Source organism: Bufo gargarizans, chromosome 5, assembly GCF_014858855.1.
Source record: "Bufo gargarizans isolate SCDJY-AF-19 chromosome 5, ASM1485885v1, whole genome shotgun sequence".
NCBI lineage: Eukaryota > Metazoa > Chordata > Amphibia > Anura > Bufonidae > Bufo > Bufo gargarizans.
In genome coordinates, this window is record NC_058084.1 from 341431115 (window position 1) to 341448894 (window position 17780).

Below are 17780 nucleotides of genomic sequence, written 5' to 3' on the forward strand. Positions count from 1 at the left end.
GCTTTATGTAAAATATCATCTAATGCTGACCCCAAACAAAAAATCTCCTTGGCAAGGGAGGGCACAAAGCTTAGATTTTGAAGCTACATCGCCCTTCCACCCCTTCAACCATAACGCCCTTCTGGCTGAATTGGACAGTGCAGCCGCCCTAGCGGAAAGCCTCAATGCGTCAGTGGAGGCATCAGAGATAAAGTCCACTGCACTGGACATAGTTGGTATAGCCTCCAGCAGCTGATCCCTAGGAGTCTTGTTTTCTACATGAGACTCTAATTCCTCCAACCAGAGCTTTAATGACCTTGTCACCGAGGTAGTCGCTATATTCGGTTTAAAGGCAGAAGTGGAAGCTTCCCAATTCTTCCTTAAGTATGCATCAGCCCTTTTGTCCATGGGATCTTTAAGGGACCCTAAATCCTCAAACGGGAGAGCTGACTTCTTATTTATCTTAGCTACGGGAGCGTCTACCCTCGGTACCTCCTGCCAAGCTGACACTGCCTGATCGTCAAAGGGGTACTTTCTCTTGACCGCTCTAGGGATAAAAAAAATTATATCGGGCTTCTCCCATTCACGTTTAATCAGGTCCTTGATACAGTCCTGAATAGGGAACACCCTAGACTTTTTAGGCTTTAGGCTCTCAAACATTAGCTCTGGTCTAGACCTGGACTCCTTTTCTTCCTCAAGCTCCATCGTGGATCTAACCGCCTTCAATAGTAGATCCGCATCTTCCGCTCTAAATAATGGCTTCCCTGTCAAATCCTCATAGGAGGAATCTGAGTCTGCAATAGCTCCCTCCTCAGACCCAGAGTCCATAGTATCCTCCACTATCGCCTGGGCCCTCTTATGTCTGGATGAGCTAGGCAGGGATTTTTTAAGCTCCTCCACAGAAGAACGGACTTCATTTTTAACTAAATCCTGGATACTTTGCAATAAAGATGGCGACTCCTCTGCCACTAACTTATCCAGACATGGTTGACAACATGTTTTGGGGTAAGACGGATCCAACTTCCGCTTGCAAATTCCACACTCCTTAGCTCTCGTTTTGTGTGAAGCTTTTCTTGGGGCTTCTTTAACCTGCATTTAATAAAACAGCCTAATCAGTCGGTCACTTCCGATGCGACGCGCACGCCCAGCTCAGCCAGCCTCAATGAGAGGAGAAGACGTACCTCCCCCCCTCACGCCGCAACTTCGCCGGCAGGCAGGGTCACAAGGCAGCTACAGGCATCCCCCCATGGCTCCGTAGAAGGGCTTCTCAGCGGCTCCTAGTGGAGACTTACGCCGACCGGTACCTCCACTAGGTTTCCCTTTTAACCCTAGAGGTCCTGCAGCCTGGAAAGAAATCCTCCTGTCCCTGGACAGGAAAGAGGAAAGAACTGAGCAGTGGAAGGAAAGGGACCAATTTAAAGATCTGGGAAGTTCCTGTTTCCTGTCCGGAGGGGGGAGGATCTCTCTCACAGGTGCTGTCATGGGGCATAATGGAAATTAAAAGTTTCAAGTAAAAATAAACAAAAACGTAATTTCCCCCAAATAAAGTAAAAAAAAATGTGGTAAAAAATAGGGGAAAAAAATAAATAAGTATATTAGGTATCGCCGAGTTCGTATAGACCGGCTCTATAAACATATCACCTAACCCCTCAGAGGAACACCGTAAAAAATAAAAAATGAAAACTGTGCTAAATAAACCATTTTTTTGTCACCTTACATCACAAAAAGTACAACAGCAAGCGATCAAAAAGGCATTTGCTCACCAAAATAGTACCAATCTAACCGTCACCTCATGCTGCAAAAAATGAGCCCCTACCTGAGACAATCGCCCAAAAAATAAAATAACTATGGCTCAGAATATGGAGACACAAAAATATATATATATATATATATTTTTTTTAAAGCTGTTATTGTGTAAAACTTACATAAATAAAAAAAAAGTATACATATTTGGTATTGCCGCGTTCGTATCAACTGGCTCTATAAAAATATCACCTAACCGCTCAGATGAACACCGTAAAAAAAAAAAAAATTCTCGCCCAGTTTCCTTGGGGGACACAGAAGACCTTGGGTATAGCTCATCTCCATAGGAGGCGTGACACTAAGTGAAAACTGTTAAGCCCCTCCTCCACAGCTATACCCTCAGCCTGGAGAGAGAGGCTGCCAGTTTTTTGCTTAGTGTCCAAGGAGGCAAGACACTCCCTGCTACTGCAGGGCTGTTTTCTCCTTGTTTTTAATTTTGATTTTTACTTTTTCTTTTCTTTTTGTTCCAGACATTACGGGACAACAGAGTCGCACTAGACTTCTCTGTTTCTCCCGGGGTTGAGCTGCGCCAGTGCCGGTCATCCGCACTGCTGCCTCCCCCACAGAAGGCAAGGTGGACCAGGGCAGCCCAGCTCCCCTGCATCCCGCCAGCGCAAGGGTCGCCCGCACGCCAAGTCCCTCTTCCAGCGTCCTGCCACTACGGTGCCAGTAGCTGAAGGGGCGACCCTGCTGGAACGGACCGAGGGTGAAGACGGCTGTGGTGAGAGAGTGGCTTCTCCAGCCCTACGACCCCCTCCCCCCACCCAGGTCTCCTGCGTGACTGACCCCCATATTGGTCCCTGCTGGTCCTAGGCTGGCCCCATCCTAGCTTGTTTTATTAGCTCCCTCTCCTCCCCTCCACAATAGGTGCCCACTGAGGGGTTATGCTGGCGTCCCTATCATGCCGCCCAGGGAGCTGCCTCTATACGGGCACCCAGTCACAGGGTTCCCCCCCCCCCCCCCCCCCTTATCGCCTTACCGGTGCGCTGCTCAGGGCCAGAGGCCCTCTCCTGACGGCTGCAGCGTAGGGCCCTTGTTTCCGGTCCGCGGGGTGGGCACCCGCGGCCGGAATGACTGGTGCGGTGTCCCAGCAGACCCTGGCCGACCACTGCTGCTCTCAGAGGCTGTCTTTCCGGTCGGCCGGGCGCCGCAGAAAGATTCTTTCCACAGGATTCCGGCTCCTTCCCGGGCCCCCTGACTGTTCCGGCCCGCGGGGTGGGCTCCCGCGGCCGGTATTATGCACGCGCCGCTCCGCTCCCTCCAGGTCCCGGCCGGTACCTCCGGGCACCGCGAAAATTTAGGCCCCGGCTTCGCGGCCGCGAAAATTTAGGCCCCGGCTTCGCGGCCTAGTAGGCCGCAAATTTCCGGCCTCGATTGGAGGGGGCGGGCACTCTCCAGGCGCGAATTCTTCCCGCCGGAGGTCCCCCCGCCCCCAGGGCATCGCTGCACCGCTCTCAGGTCGGATCCCTGTTAACCTCTTGGATGCCGACGGCTCCCATCTGGAGGAGACCCTAGGATGGCTAGCCTCTCAAAGAGGCTGTGCCCTTATATGGTGGCCCCTTCCTGCCTCAAAGAGGCTGTGTTTTAGAATAAAAAAATAAATAAAAAATATATAAAATAAAATAAATATATATATATTTTTAATAAAATTAAATAAAAAACAAATACAGAAATAATATAAGAATTAACAGTATGTGTGTGTTTATATATATATATATATATATATATATATATATATATATATATATATATGAGGTATCTGTATTTTTTTGTTGGCTGCGCAGGATGCTGCAGCCTGACCTTAGAGCGCTGGCCGTAGGCCTGCCCCTATTCCATAGGCGGCATGTTGCGCTCCGTGGCACTGGCCAGGTATACATGTTCCCCTTCTAGGCGGACCCTTGCCCTCTCCTGGGATACGGCGCTGGCCAGGTGCAGGCCGCCCTTTTCTATAGGCAGAATTAGTCGCCTTCTCCAGTCACGGTACTGGCCATGTGCATGACCCCCCCATTATAGGCGGCATACTGCACTCTCTCTGGCTGCGGGCTGGCCTTGTGCATGACCCCCTTCTGTAGGCGGAATACTGCCCTTTTACCGCATACGATGCTGACCATGTGCACGACCCCCTTCCTTAGGCGGAACGCTGCACTCTCGCTGGGTTTGCTACGGCCATATGCGTGACCCCCTTCCATAGACGGGACGCTGCACCCTCGCTGGATTCGCTACGGCCATATGCATGACCTCCTTCCATAGGCGGAACGCTGCACTCTCGCTGGGTTCGCTACGGCCATATGCATGACCTCCTTCCATAGGCGGAATGCTGTACTCTCGCTGGGTTCGCTACGGCCTTATGCATGACCTCCTTCCATAGGTGGAATGTTGCACTCTCTCTGGCTTCGCTGCTGGTCATACGCATGACCTCCGTCCAGAGGAGGGCTGCTGCGCTCCCTCTCTCTGGATTCGCTGCCGGCCATATGCATGACCTCCGTTCATGGGCAGAACGCTGCACTCTCGCTGGATTCGCTGCCGGCCATATGCATGAGCCGGCCATGTGCATTGCCTCCTTCCGTAGGCGGAATGCTGCACGTTTTGGATTCGCTGCCGGCCATACGCATGACCTCCGTCTGTAGGCGGAATGCTGCACTCTCTCTGGATTTGCTGCCGGCCATGTGCATGAACTCCTTCCATAGGTGGTTTGCTGCACTATCACTGGATTCGCTGCCGGCCATGTGCACGACACCTTCCTTGGGTGGTGTGCTGCACTCACTGGAATCGCTGCCAGCAATGAGCATGTATCCTTTCCTCAGGCGGCATATGCACAACGCCACTGACTGTGGTTGTTTTCTCGCCAGTGCGTTGCTGGCCATGTGCATGTCCCGCATCCTTGGCGGGGTGCTTGCATTTTTGCTGGATGCGATGACGGCCGTGTGCATTACCCGCCCCTTTCTGGGTGGAATACTGCTCTTTCGCCGGATATGTTGCGGGCCATACACGGCCCACCTCATCCATGGGCAAGAATTTGCACCCTCACGTGACCCATGGCTGTCCTTGAAATGCTGTGCGGGATTCTTGCTTGTTCTCCTTCGTTGTGGAGTAGTTGCACTCTCACAGTATTCGGTGTTAGGTGGGTTATTGCGCACTCGCTTTATGGTAAGATAACCCGTGCATGTCCCCCTTTCTCTGGGCGGACCTCCTGCGTTCCCGCTGGGTACTGTGCAGCCATGTGATTAGTCACCTTCTGGGCGAACTATGGTATGTTCTACTTCTCTGAAGTTGTTACTGGCCTTGGGCAACCCCCCTTTGGGACGGGCCTTTGCATTCTTACCAGCTGCAGTGTTGCCAGGTACATTTCCCCCTTTTCTGGGGGGCCTGCCTGCGTTCCCATCGCATGCCATACTGATGTCTTGTGCATCACTCCCTTTCAGGTTGCACTTTGCACTTCCGTTGATACTGTTGGGCTCTGTGGCTGATCCCCTTCACTGGGTGACTATTTTTTTGCAGTGAGCGGAATTTTCTGGTGCGCTCTGTCCGTTGTTTGGGCCGTGTATGCCTTCTCCTCCCATAGGTGGGTTGGCCTTCTCACTGCTTGCGGGGCTGTTCGTACGTATGCCTCACTTCCTCCTGCGACATACCCTTTTTTCTCTTGGGATGTGGTGCTGTCACGGGCCTTGCACTCTTCTCTAAAGAGATCATTCTGTCCACCTGTATGACCCTTGGGTGCTGTCATACAAGCATTACAAGTATGCCGTTGTATTCAAAGGTGTATTCTTTAGATATGAGTAGATGGGCTCTACTTGCTCTCTACTTCGCCGAGCTGGGTGGTGCTCGTTTTCTGGTTTGGCCTGTATATTGTGGTCCCGTTGTTTCGGCATCCACCATGTCCGTTGGCCTTTCCACTTGGGGAGTGTTCGTGGTTCTTTGATACGTACCCTTTCGTTCTCCCGTGCACTCGCTTCCCGGCGCAAGTGGTCACTGGGTCGAGAGTGCCGTTTGCAGTGCCACTCGATTTCTGCGTTAGCTCTGGCGGGACTGCTGTTCCCTCGCCTGCTACTGTTTTCCTCCTCTTCGGGTGTCGTGCAGTATGAGTTTTTTCTTTTGGCGCCCCCTCTGCGCTTTAGGCTGGTCCGCTACCGGGTTCGGGCCGCTTTTCTCGGGATGGTCACCCAGCTGCTCTTGGGTGCTCACTTACCCAGGTCCGTAGGACCTCCACCTTGGGTTCTTCAGGGTACTCGCCTTCTGCGTGGCAGTGAACCGGGCGTCTCGGTGAGCGGGGTTCTGCCTTTGAGCTGTCCTATGGCTTCCCTGTTGCCCACTCCTCCTTTCAGTTGTAGGGTGTTATGCCGGCCTCTGTCTCGACTGCCTTTTTTCGCCGGCTCTGCTTGGCTCCCACTCGGTTTGGCTCGGCTCCCTCCGATGTGGCTTTTGCCCCGGCCGCGCTTCAGTGGCTGTTCCTTCGCTGCCCTTCCCTCTGGGGAGAGCTTGGTTGTTCATGTGGATGGTTCTGATGTTCCTCTTGGCCTCGTACTGTCTCCCTTGGTCACTCTGGCTGTAACTTGGGAGGACCCCCATTCGGTCGAGATTGTCATTAGATCTCCCACACCGGGACTGTAGGACGTCTTCCTGTGGTGGCTACATCGGCATGGATTTTAGCCTGTCTTGTCCTGGCGGTTGCTGGGCGGACCCTTCGGTTCCTTTCCGTCTGTCCTTCTGCTCCCCCACTCCGGGTGGTTACAGGACTACGTTGCTCGGGGGCCGACGGGACCAGTTTTGCCGACCGTTCTGCCCGTGTTACTGGTCTGCGCCTGTTCGCATTGGGTTTCACCCGCTTGCCCAGGCGACTCTAGCGGGCTCGCTAGTGTTCGCTCCTGGCCGTGTTTTGTCCAGGATCTGTTGTAGGACTTAGGGGTTTTACCGGGGGTTCTGTGGGAAGCTGGGCGTTCCCCCACTCTGCCTTTCGGCGTTCCCCGGCCCTCTGGGCCTGTCAGGACCCTTTTCCGTGGAGCGGCTTTGGGGTTCCCTCGTACTGCCCCTGGGTACCGCCCTGGGCGTTGCATACTGGGCTCTTGGCGCTCCAATCTTTCCCTTGGAGCCGTTACAGGAGTTCTCTCTACTACTTCTGTCCTGTACGGTTATGTTTCCGTAGCCGTCGTGTCTCTGGCGGGTGCCTGGGTGGCGGCCCTTCTTGTTCCGAGCCTTCTCTTTCCTCGGGACGGGGCTGTTCTCCATCCCGTCTCTTCCTTCCTTCTGAAGGTGGTGTTTGTCTTTCATTTTAACGGGGCTTTCGTCCTCCCCTTCCCACCCCCGGGAACGGACACTTCACCGATTTGGGAGTTGTTTGGGCCTTGCGGTTTTTACTTGGAGATCTCCGACTCTTGTTGACGTTCGGTCTCTTGGTTTTCCAGGAGGTCCGCGCAACGGGTTGGTGGCCTCCGGGGGGGCTTTCCTCCGCTTTCTCACAGTGGTTGTTGCTGTGGTTACCGCGCCAGGGGCAGGGTTCTGCTTTTGGTGTCACCGTTCGTTTCACCGGAGCGGTCGGTGCCTTCTGGGCCGGTGGCATTTGGTTTCGGCCATGCGTCTGTGCGCGGCGGTCACTGGTCTGCCTTACAGCGTTCTACAGGGTGCATACTCTGGCTTCGGCAGATGCTGCCTTGGGCCGCCTGGTCTGCGGGCGGCGGTTTCTTGATGCCTTCGGGTGATTCGCCTTGGTGCTGTGGTCCCTCCCCCTTTTGGACTGCTTTTGAACGTCCCAAGGTCTTCTGTGTCCCCCAAGGAAACTGGGCGAGAAAACGAGATTTTTGTATAACTTACCAGTAAAATCTCTTTCTCGCTCTTTCCTTGGGGGACACAGCTCCCACCCATTCTTTGTTTTTTCTCTACACGGTTTCCGAGTTGTTTTACCCGTTGGGTAGTTGGCTTGTTGGTTCCACTTTTGGACTTTGCCTTTTTTTCACTACTTGGACACGCAACTGGCAGCCTCTCTCTCCAGGCTGAGGGTATAGCTGTGGAGGAGGGGCTTAACAGTTTTCACTTAGTGTCACGCCTCCTATGGAGATGAGCTATACCCAAGGTCTTCTGTGTCCCCCAAGGAAAGAGCGAGAAAGAGATTTTACTGGTAAGTTATACAAAAATCTCGTTTTAAAAACTGTGCTAAATAAACAATTTTTTGTCACCTTACATCACAAAAAGTGTAATAGCAATCGATCAAAAAGTCATATGCACCCCAAAATAGTGCCAATCAAACCGTCATCTCATCCCGCAAAAAATGAGACCCTACCTAAGATAATGGCCCAAAAACTGAAAAAAACTACTCTCAGAATATGGAGACACTAAAACATGTTTTTTTTTTGCTTCAAAAATTAAATCATTGTGTAAAACTTACATAAATAAAAAAAGTATACATATTAGGTATTGCCGCATCCGTGACAACCTGGTCTAAAAAAATAACACATGATCTAACCTGTCAGATGAATGTTGTAAATAACAAAAAATAAAAACTATGCCAAAACAGCTATTTCTTGTTATCTTGTCTCACAAAAAGTGTAATATAGAGCAACCAAAAATCATATGTACCCTAAACTAGTACCAACAATACTGCCACCCTATCCTGTAGTTTCTAAAATAGGGCCACTTTTTTGGAGTTTCTACTCTAGGGGTGCATCAGGGGGGCTTCAAATGGGACATGGTGTCAAAAAAAACAGTCCAGCAAAATCTGCCTTCCAAAAACCGTATGGCATTCCTTTCCTTCTGCGCCCTGCCGTGTGCCCGTACAGCTGTTTATGACCACATATGGGGTGTTTCTGTAAACTACAGAATCAGGGCCATAAATATTGAGTTTGGTTTGGCTGTTAACCCTTGCTTTGTAACTGGGAAAAATGGATTAAAATGGAAAATCTGCCAAAAAATTGAAATTCTGAAATTTCATCTCCATTTGCCAATAACTCTTGTGAAACACCTAAAGGGTTAACAACGTTTTTAAAATCAGTTTTGAATACCTTGAGGGGTGTAGTTTCTTAGATGGGGTCACTTTTATGGAGTTTCTACTCTAGGGGTGCATCAGGGGGGCTTCAAATGGGACATGGTGTAAAAAAAACAGTCCAGCAAAATCTGCTTTCCAAAAACCGTATGGCATTCCATTTATTCTTCGCCCTGCCGTGTGCCCGTACAGCAGTTTACGACCACATATGGGGTGTTTCTGTAAACTACAGAATCAGGGCCATAAATATTGAGTTTGGTTTGGTTGTTAATCCTTGCTTTGTAACTGGAAAAAAAAAATATTAAAATGGAAAATCTGCCAAAAAAGTGAAATTTAGAAATTGTATCTCTATTTTCCATTAATTCTTGTGGAACACCTAAAGGGTTAATAAAGTTTGTAAAATCAGTTTTGTACACCTTGAGGGGTGTAGTTTATAGAATAGGGTCATTTTTGGGTGGTTTCTATTATGTAAGCTTCGCAAAGTGACTTCAGACCTGAACTGGTCTCTAAAAATTGGGTTTTTGGACATTTCTGAAAAATTTCAAGATTTGCTTCCAAACACTTCTAAGCCTTGTAACATCCACAAAAAATAAAATATCATTCCCCAAATGATCCAAACATGAAGTAGACATATGGGGAATGTAAAGTAATAAATATTTTTGGAGGTATTACTATGTACAGTTGTATAAAAATATATTCCCCATACAGCAAACAGCAAAACGGAAAAAAGCGTTCAAATAGCCAATTCGCCGTTTTTGGTCGCTTGATTTTCTACCAAATTTTTTTTTTAATTGAGTTTGCCCCGCAAAAAAAAAGTTCAGATCGCCCCGCAAAAAATGAGCCCCGTACAGCTCCGTACACATAATTACAAAAAAGTTATAGGGGTCAAAATATGGCGACAAAAAAAAAAAAAAGATTCTTCCCACTTTTTAATTTTTTTATCGCTATCAAAACGCATGAAAAACTATACATACAATGTATCGCCGGATTCGTACTGACCTGTAGAATAAAGGGGTTAAAATAACCAAGACGGATCCGTCATGAACACCATTGAAAGTCAATGGGAGACGGATACATTATCTTTTGTGTCAGAGAAAACAAATGGTCCCCATTGACTTACATTGTGAGTCATGACATATCCGTCTTACTCTGCACCACATCGCGGACAGAAAAAAAATGCTTTCAGCGTTATTCTGTCCGCAATGGTGACGCACCAGAATGCATTCTGTTTAGTTTAGTTTAATTTTGTCCCCATTGACAATGAATGGGGACAAAACGGAAGCGTTTTCCCACGCTATTGAGATCCTATGATGGATCTCAATAACGGAAAGGGAAAGCGCAGATGTGAAAGTAATCTAAGGCTCCATTCACACATCCGTAATGTGATTTGCGGATCCACGGATCCGTAAAACACAGACACGGCAATGTGCATTCCACATTTTGCGAACCACACATCGCCGGCACTAATAGAATATGCCTATTCTTGTTCTATTTTTTTTCGGGAACGGAAATGCGGACCCGGAAGTGCGAAATGAATGAGTCCGCAATTCCGTTCCGCAAAATGCGGAACAAAATTGCGGACGTGTGAATGGGGCCTAATAGGAACTAACGACTGAAAAGAAGGTCATAATAAAACTCCCCCTGCCAAGTGCAACATTTATCTAACAGAGTCCTGCCAGGAACTGGTATGTAACCAGCTAACCCGCAAAGTATTGTACCCAGCGCAAATACCACATAGAGTCCAGACTGTCCTCAAGTGTTGCCACTCAGATCCTTCTCATGGGAGTCTAGCCACTGGCACGCTGCTGCTGGATTTTCAAACATATGCGTCGCATCTCCTGCCACCACACGCAGTCTGGCGGGATAGATCATGGAATAGGGTAGCTGTAGAACGTCGTCTTTTGACATGTAGGAAGTGTGCTCTTCTATTTTGTACCTCCGAAGAAAAATCAGGAAACAAGGATACACGATTGCCATTTATAGTAAGATCTGCACAGTCTCTTGCGCCTCTCAAAATTGCATCCTGATCTCTAAAATGCATAACTTTGATTAGAAGAGGTCTCAGCAGCGCAAATAGGGGAGATAGTCTCTCTCTCTCTTTCAATTTTATCAGGCAGCCATATCTCCATAAAAGTAACAGCATCAGCTCCTTCTGCATGTTCAGGCACACTAATTATTCAGACATTGTTATGTCTCAGTTTATTCTCAAGATCATCAGATTTAGATATAAGGAGGGAGACGTTATGTATTGCACACTGAAAGTCTCTTTTTACAGGCGGTACCTGATCTTTCATTGTACTTAGTTGGCCCTCCATCTCACCAATCCACTCATTCACTTGCATCATGTATTGTCTGATAAGTAGAATGTCCTAGACTCCCATATGCGTATTTAACGAGGTAAGCGGCCTGTTGCACTGCGGCATGTTACACTGCGCCACCGCCGCGAAGACATCCTTGATGGTGGGTTCTATCTCAGGAGCAGCTCCCATGTCTAGCACTGTACTGACCTCCGTCCCTGTGAGTGGTATAGGGCAAGGACAGTTATTCCCAGTGGCGTCTTTAAGTTCAGATACCTTTGTCCACCTCCAGATCTGGGATGCTTGCTGAGAGTGTCAAAGAGCGGGCAAACTTTTTTAGCCGCGAAGCCACCCCCACCAACCCCGCCACTGGGTTTTGGAGTGGCCTGTTTGCTAGCCTCTTGCCCCAGGATTATGGGCCCTCTCATCAACCAGGCTTCCTTTGTTCACAAAGGACTTGTACTAACTTGAACGCCTGGTCTAATTCGTGCCATTCACCTAATAATATGCACTCAGACTTGAGCTATCTGGGGATATGTTAAATGTCTGTGTTTACTGTAAAGGTTGTGACATTGTATGTTTAAATGGTGATTTCTGTCCTGTTGTCCCCACGTGTGTATTGGCGATTTCCCTTTGTCCTGAGAGATAATTGAATTGCTCCTCGGTTGTCTCCATGGCAGAGAGGAGGAAACCATGATGCATTGTAGGGATGTATTGTGTCTGTGTATCCTGAATTGCTGCATATCTGTCATGTGTCACAGTCTTCCATCTGGTCCCCTAGGGGAGTGTCCACCAGATGAGGACCTGCATAAATACGGGCGGGTAGCCCTCAGTAAAGGTGATTATGATTTACCCTCAACATAGAGCCTCGTCTCATGTGTGTTGGGATTGCTTTATGTGTATACTCCCCTGGCTATTACTTTTAGCTCTTGTAAGAGCTGTTCCTGGTTCCTGTGGTGGTATCGGTGTCGGGCGGAGTGCTTGGAGTCCTCGGGAGGCACTGGGAGCAGCCATTAACGGAGGTACCCGGTCGGGGTGCAAGGAGATCCTTTACACCGACATCTTCACAGCTTGCACGGCCCCATGTTGTTTGGTCAGCGCAGCAAGGCCGCATTCTTTCCCCTCCTTTTCTTTGGACTTTGGGAGCGTCATATTGCCGCTGACAGGTACTGGGTCGCAGGGGGAGCAGTTCCCCACGGGCTAGTTGTAAGTTGTCCAATAAAACAGCAGGTAAACAGAGAATATACAGGAGACTTAGCCAGAAGCTCCACACCATGCTTCTGCTTACATGCCCGCTCAGGCCATGCCCCCCGCATTAGGACCATTTTACTAGTATTCTTCTAAGTCCTAAAAGGCTTAGGCTGAGTTCATACTTCAGCTATTTGGTCAGTTATTTCCATCAGTTATTGTGAGCTAAAATTAGGTACGGATCAAACATACAGGACAGGTGCAAATCTTTCAATTATACCTTGTCACTGATTAGGCTCCACCACTAGTTTTGGCTCACAATAACTGATAGAAATAACTGACCAAATAACTGAAGTATGAACCAGGGGCGGACTAGGAACTTAAAGTGGCCCTGGAAAAAAAAACTAATAGGCCCCATATTGTAGACGAGTCCAAATTGACAGAAAGCGAGGCAACATAAGTAGGAAGGGACAACACAAGCCACAAGTAAGCAGGGACAAAAGAAGTAAGTGGGGCCAGTAATATTTTACTGCAATGCCATGGTGCAGCACAAAATACTGCTGTATCACCAGGACGATGATACAGTTGAATTCAGGAGGGCACCTGCAGATGATGGCCAGATACATAAGTATCTAATGCACCTAGCATTAATTAATGCCGAGAGCATCACGGTGTCATGTACCTGGCCAGTGGCCATGAGGAGGGCTTGGGTGGCCCCCTGGGCATCGGCCTACCGGGAAACTCAGCCTTACTTGGTCGTCACATGCTGTCACAACCTGTTGGCAGTAGTGTGAAAAACTCAAACCTGTGGTACCATATGTACACATAACCTAATTAAATTAATGAAATGAAAAAATAAATGGAAAATACTGAACTAGGCTTAGTTAGTTAGTCTAGACCAGTGTTCCTCAACTCCAGTCCTCAGGGTGCACCTGCCGGTCATGATTTGAGAATATCCCACAGAATGAATACCTGTGGTAGGTCCTGATGCATTTACATTAATTATATCACCTACTCAATACTAAGGAGATTCTAAAAACATGACCGGCAGGTGGGTCCTTAGGACTGGAGGTGAGAAACACTGGTCTAGACCGCTAGAAATAATGGGCTAGACTTAGTAATGGGCTAGAACTATGGCTCATACTGTCAGAATTCTGTCGCAAAGACCATGCCCCACATTTCACAGGCACTTATTTTGCTTTTGCCGACAAGGTGAAGGAGAGAAACCGTGACTTTACACGCACCAAAATTGTGCCAAAATTCAAGTGTACAATTCTGGCATAAAGTAAGCGACCTAATAGGTGGTAAAAACTGAGATAAGAAAGTCTTAGGCCTCGTTCACACTTCAGTGTTTGGTCAGTGATTTCCATCAGTGATTTGTGAGCCAAAACCAGAAGTGGAGCCACCACAGACAGAAGGGAGAAGGGAAAGATCTGCTCCTGTTCTGTGTTTAGAGCCGCACCTGGTTTTGGCTCACAAATCACTGATGGAAATCACTGACTAAACACTGAAGTGTGAACGAGGCCTTAGGCTACGTCTACACGACAACAATAAGTCTCGAATGGATTTTCTGCGACTGTTGCGTCGCAGTCACAGCATGTTGCAGTGAGACACCATAGACTGCCATTATAAAAATTGTTGTGCGACATTAGTGCAACAAAATGACGCGAGACAAATGTCGTCATGTAGACGTAACCTAAAGGTGCCCCAGATTTATTATCCAACATCAGCCATTGTGATAAATCTGGCTCATTTTCAGACTGTCTAGTCTGAATCTGGCCATTCACATTACCATCTAATGTGCATGGTGGCCTCTCGACTCTTCCCCAGTGGCTGATGTCAAGAGACATAAGGATCGGACATGCTGGATTTCAATGCCCGATCTTTTTGTTAATGGGGAGATAAGCTGCTAACAGAGGGGTCTGGTAAAGGCTTTCTGCCCCCTCTCATTCACTACACGTATAAGAGATGACCCCACCATGAATAAGTATTTCAGTTTGAATTTACGTTTACTCTTTTACGTGCCCATTAATCAATTAAATGGTTAAAGGGGTTATCCAATTTCAAGAAAATCCACCACATGTGCTGGGCCCCTCACCGGCAATATACTTACCCCGCTCCCCGTGCCGCTCCTGGTCCCCACACCGCTGCTACTGCTTCTCCCTGCACATGGAAGAAAACATCTGGTGTCGGGGAAAAGGAGGGAGGGTCAGCCAATGGCAGGCGAGTACAGGGACGAGCCTCCCTAGCATCGCAGGTGACACTAGGGAGGCTCGTCCCCGTTCACCATTGGCTGCTCCCCTCGATACGGAATGTTTTCATCCGTGTGCAGGGAGAAGCAGCAGCGGCGGTGCGGGGACCAGGAGCGGGGCAAGTATATTACAGGTGAGGGGTCCGGCACATGTGGGGGGTTTTCTTGAACTTGGATAACCCCTTTAACTTTTTGAAGCAAGACATTCAATAGGTAGCCCCGTTGACCTTACCTCCTGTTCCTATTGTGGTAGAGAATCTTCATCCTGAAACCTTTGGCTCTCTGAGCGATGCAATAGCCAATGCCTCCCATTCCAATGATGCCCAGTGTAGCCTCTGTGATATCATCACCCACCCAGTTGAAATCAAACTCTTTGGTGTCTGATGAACATGATATTCTGTTCCCTGTAGGAGAAAATTTTTACTGACAATAAAAATGGAGGCTTTTTAGGGCCTATCACTGACCACACTGCTGAATTCTAGTATTGAAGAGCAAGCCTGGTAAATAGTGTTGAGCAAACGTGTGGTTTCAAGATCAGTGTACAAGGTTCGGGTTATCTAAGAATTCTGTTATGGATTCCACTACCACGGACCATAACTTATGGTCCGTGGTAGAGAAATCCATAATGGAATTCTTAGATAACCTGAACTTTGTACGCTGAACTTGAAACACAAGTTCGCTTATCCCTACTGTTAAGTCTATTATGATCCACAAAGCTACACGTAGGTGACCCCCATGACCAAACAGATTTACTGAATTATAATGAGTTTAGCAGATAATGAATTCAGTTTAGTATATAGCAATAGATTGTTAGGACATATAATGAGGATGGCTGAAATATAAAACCACCATATACAAAAAAAAAACATTAAAAAAAAAAAACCTGGAGCAAAAAGTGTGGACCAGTTGCCGATTGCAACCAGTTAGGCCCCCTGCACACGAATGTGTGCTGCCCGTTGCCGTATTGCGGACCATATTTGCGAATCCGCAATACACGGGTGCCGTTCCGTGGGCATTCCGCATCCCGGATGCGGACCCATTCACTTGAATGGGACCGCAAATCTGGAGATGCCGAATGGTGCGGAACGGAAGCACGGAACGTAACCCTACGGAAGCACTACGGAGTGCTTCCGTGGGGTTTCGTCCCATACTTCTGTTCCGCAAAAAGATAGAACATGTCCTATCTTTTTGCGATCAGCTACGGCTGCCCCACGGACTGTGTTCGTGCATTGCGGCCAGCATTTTGCGGGACGCAGCTCAACCACGGAGTGCACACGTTCGTGTGCAGGGGGCCTAAGATTACAAGGTTACATTTTTTTCTGATGGAAAATCAACTTTTAGGTCAGTACCTTATGAGGACGGTCAAGCCATTTTTTTAAGACTATCCCCAGCGAGACACACTTGTATACCACTGCAATTACTTACCTTCTACTACATTTTTAGCAGATGCCAACATTAAAGCCATTCCCATATCTGCTGTGGCATTATCTCCTACACCAGGTGTATTTATGACTGTTATACCATAACTTCTGATCAACTTTAGGTCCAGGTGATCTACCCCTGCTCCAGAGTTTGCTATAACTTTAAGACTGGGAAGAGAATCCAGAAGTTCTTTGTCAACTACAGGCAGGTGCCACCACACTAAGAGAGCTTGTATGTTTGGAGCATACATATTCTTATTATTGGAAAATTCTTCCAGGTAGAGTAGTTGGAAATGCCTCTTTACAATAGCTTCAAAGATTTTTGGAAATCCATGGGACCCGCCACTGTATGACATCAGAGCATATGGAAGTTCCTCCATTTTTTTCTACAAAATAATTGAGTACATTGTTGGCATTATAAAACAAACATTGAAACAAGTGCAACAACTGATGGCATTGAGCTCTTTGAATCTTTAAAATTGCTAAGGCTTCGTTCACATCACCGTTCAGCCTTTCCGTTCTCCTGCTCCGTTTAGGGGCAGGAGAACGGAAAGGACGGATAAGCACATAAACTGACACCAAACTGTGTCAAACGGAGCCCTTAGGACCCCATAGACTATAATGGGGTCTGTTATGTTTCCGCTCAGAAGATGATTTTTAAGTGGAGACAAAAGTCCTGCACGCACAACTTTTGTCTCCACTTAAAAATCATCTTCTGAGTGGAAACATAACGGACCCCATTATAGTCTATGGGGTCCTCAGGCTCCGTTTGACTCAGTTTGGTGTCAGTTATGTGCTTATCCGTCCTTTCCGTTCTCCTGCCCCTAAACGGAGCAGGAGAACGGAAAGGCTGAACGGTGATATGAACGTAGCCTAAGAGTGCTGTTCAAAAATAAAAGTAATACTCGCCTCAGGGATCCCCCATTTCTCTCTACTTACTGGTCCAGCGATGATGCAGTCACAAGGGCCTGTGATCTCTGCAGTCAATCACTGGCAGAGTGGTGATCTGCTACAGCCATGATTAGCTGCAGCTAATCTATTTCTGATCTACATGTGCTTTAGGCCTCATGCACACGGTCGTTGTTTGGGTCCGCATCTGAGCCGCCGTTTTGGCGGCTCGGATGCGGACCCATTCACTTCAATCGGGCCGCAAAAGATGCGTACAGCACTCCATGTGCTGTCTGCATCCGTTGCTCCATTCCGTGGCCCCGTTAAAAAAATATAACTTGTCCTATTCTTGTCCGCACTTTGCGGACAAGAATAGGCATTTATATTGAAGGCTGTCCGTGATGTTCCGCAAATTCCGAAACGTGCACTGTAGCCATCCGTGTTTTGCGGACTGCAAAACACACCACGGTCGTGTGCATGAGGCCTTACAATGATATTTCTGGCATTTTTTTAAACCATCATAAAACACTACACAATAAACACAGGGGGTCAATTATTAAAAACGGATTTTAGACACCGGTCTTAATAACCCCTTGCGCTGGCCTCTACATAATTTCAGCGCATCCACCACCAGCTTCCTTGCTACCTTAAATTTAGACCATTTTCTATGCCTAAAACAGGCATAGAAAATGATAAATGAGAAGTGCCTACCGACCCGCCCTCACCACACCCCTGGTGTGAGAGGGAAACACTGGCCACCGAAAACTGACTTATATCTAATAGTAAATGACCCCCCCCACTGTTTTTTTTTAGGTATTTAACATTTTACCACTGGCCAACATGTAACATTTGGATGCAGTGTTTTTCACTTTATAAAAAAAATAAAAAATGCAGCTATGCGAACACCCTTTTTTTTTTTTTTTTTTTTTTTTTTTAGAGCCAAAACCAGAAATGGGTTGGAAGGGAATGAAAAGTATAAAGAA

General features: G+C 47.9%; 1 protein-coding gene across 1 annotated transcript in view; it reads right to left on the bottom strand.

Moving 5' to 3' along the window:
* LOC122939447 (glyoxylate/hydroxypyruvate reductase B-like) overlaps nt 1-17780 on the bottom strand; it is a 66292-nt gene that overhangs the window by 35263 nt on the left and 13249 nt on the right. Inside the window, exons 5-6 of the mRNA XM_044295518.1 lie at nt 15914-16295; nt 14721-14892 (exon numbers count right to left, since the gene is read on the bottom strand). Of these exons, the coding sequence (XP_044151453.1) occupies nt 14721-14892; nt 15914-16295 (554 nt within the window). The remainder of the gene's footprint in view (nt 1-14720; nt 14893-15913; nt 16296-17780) is intronic.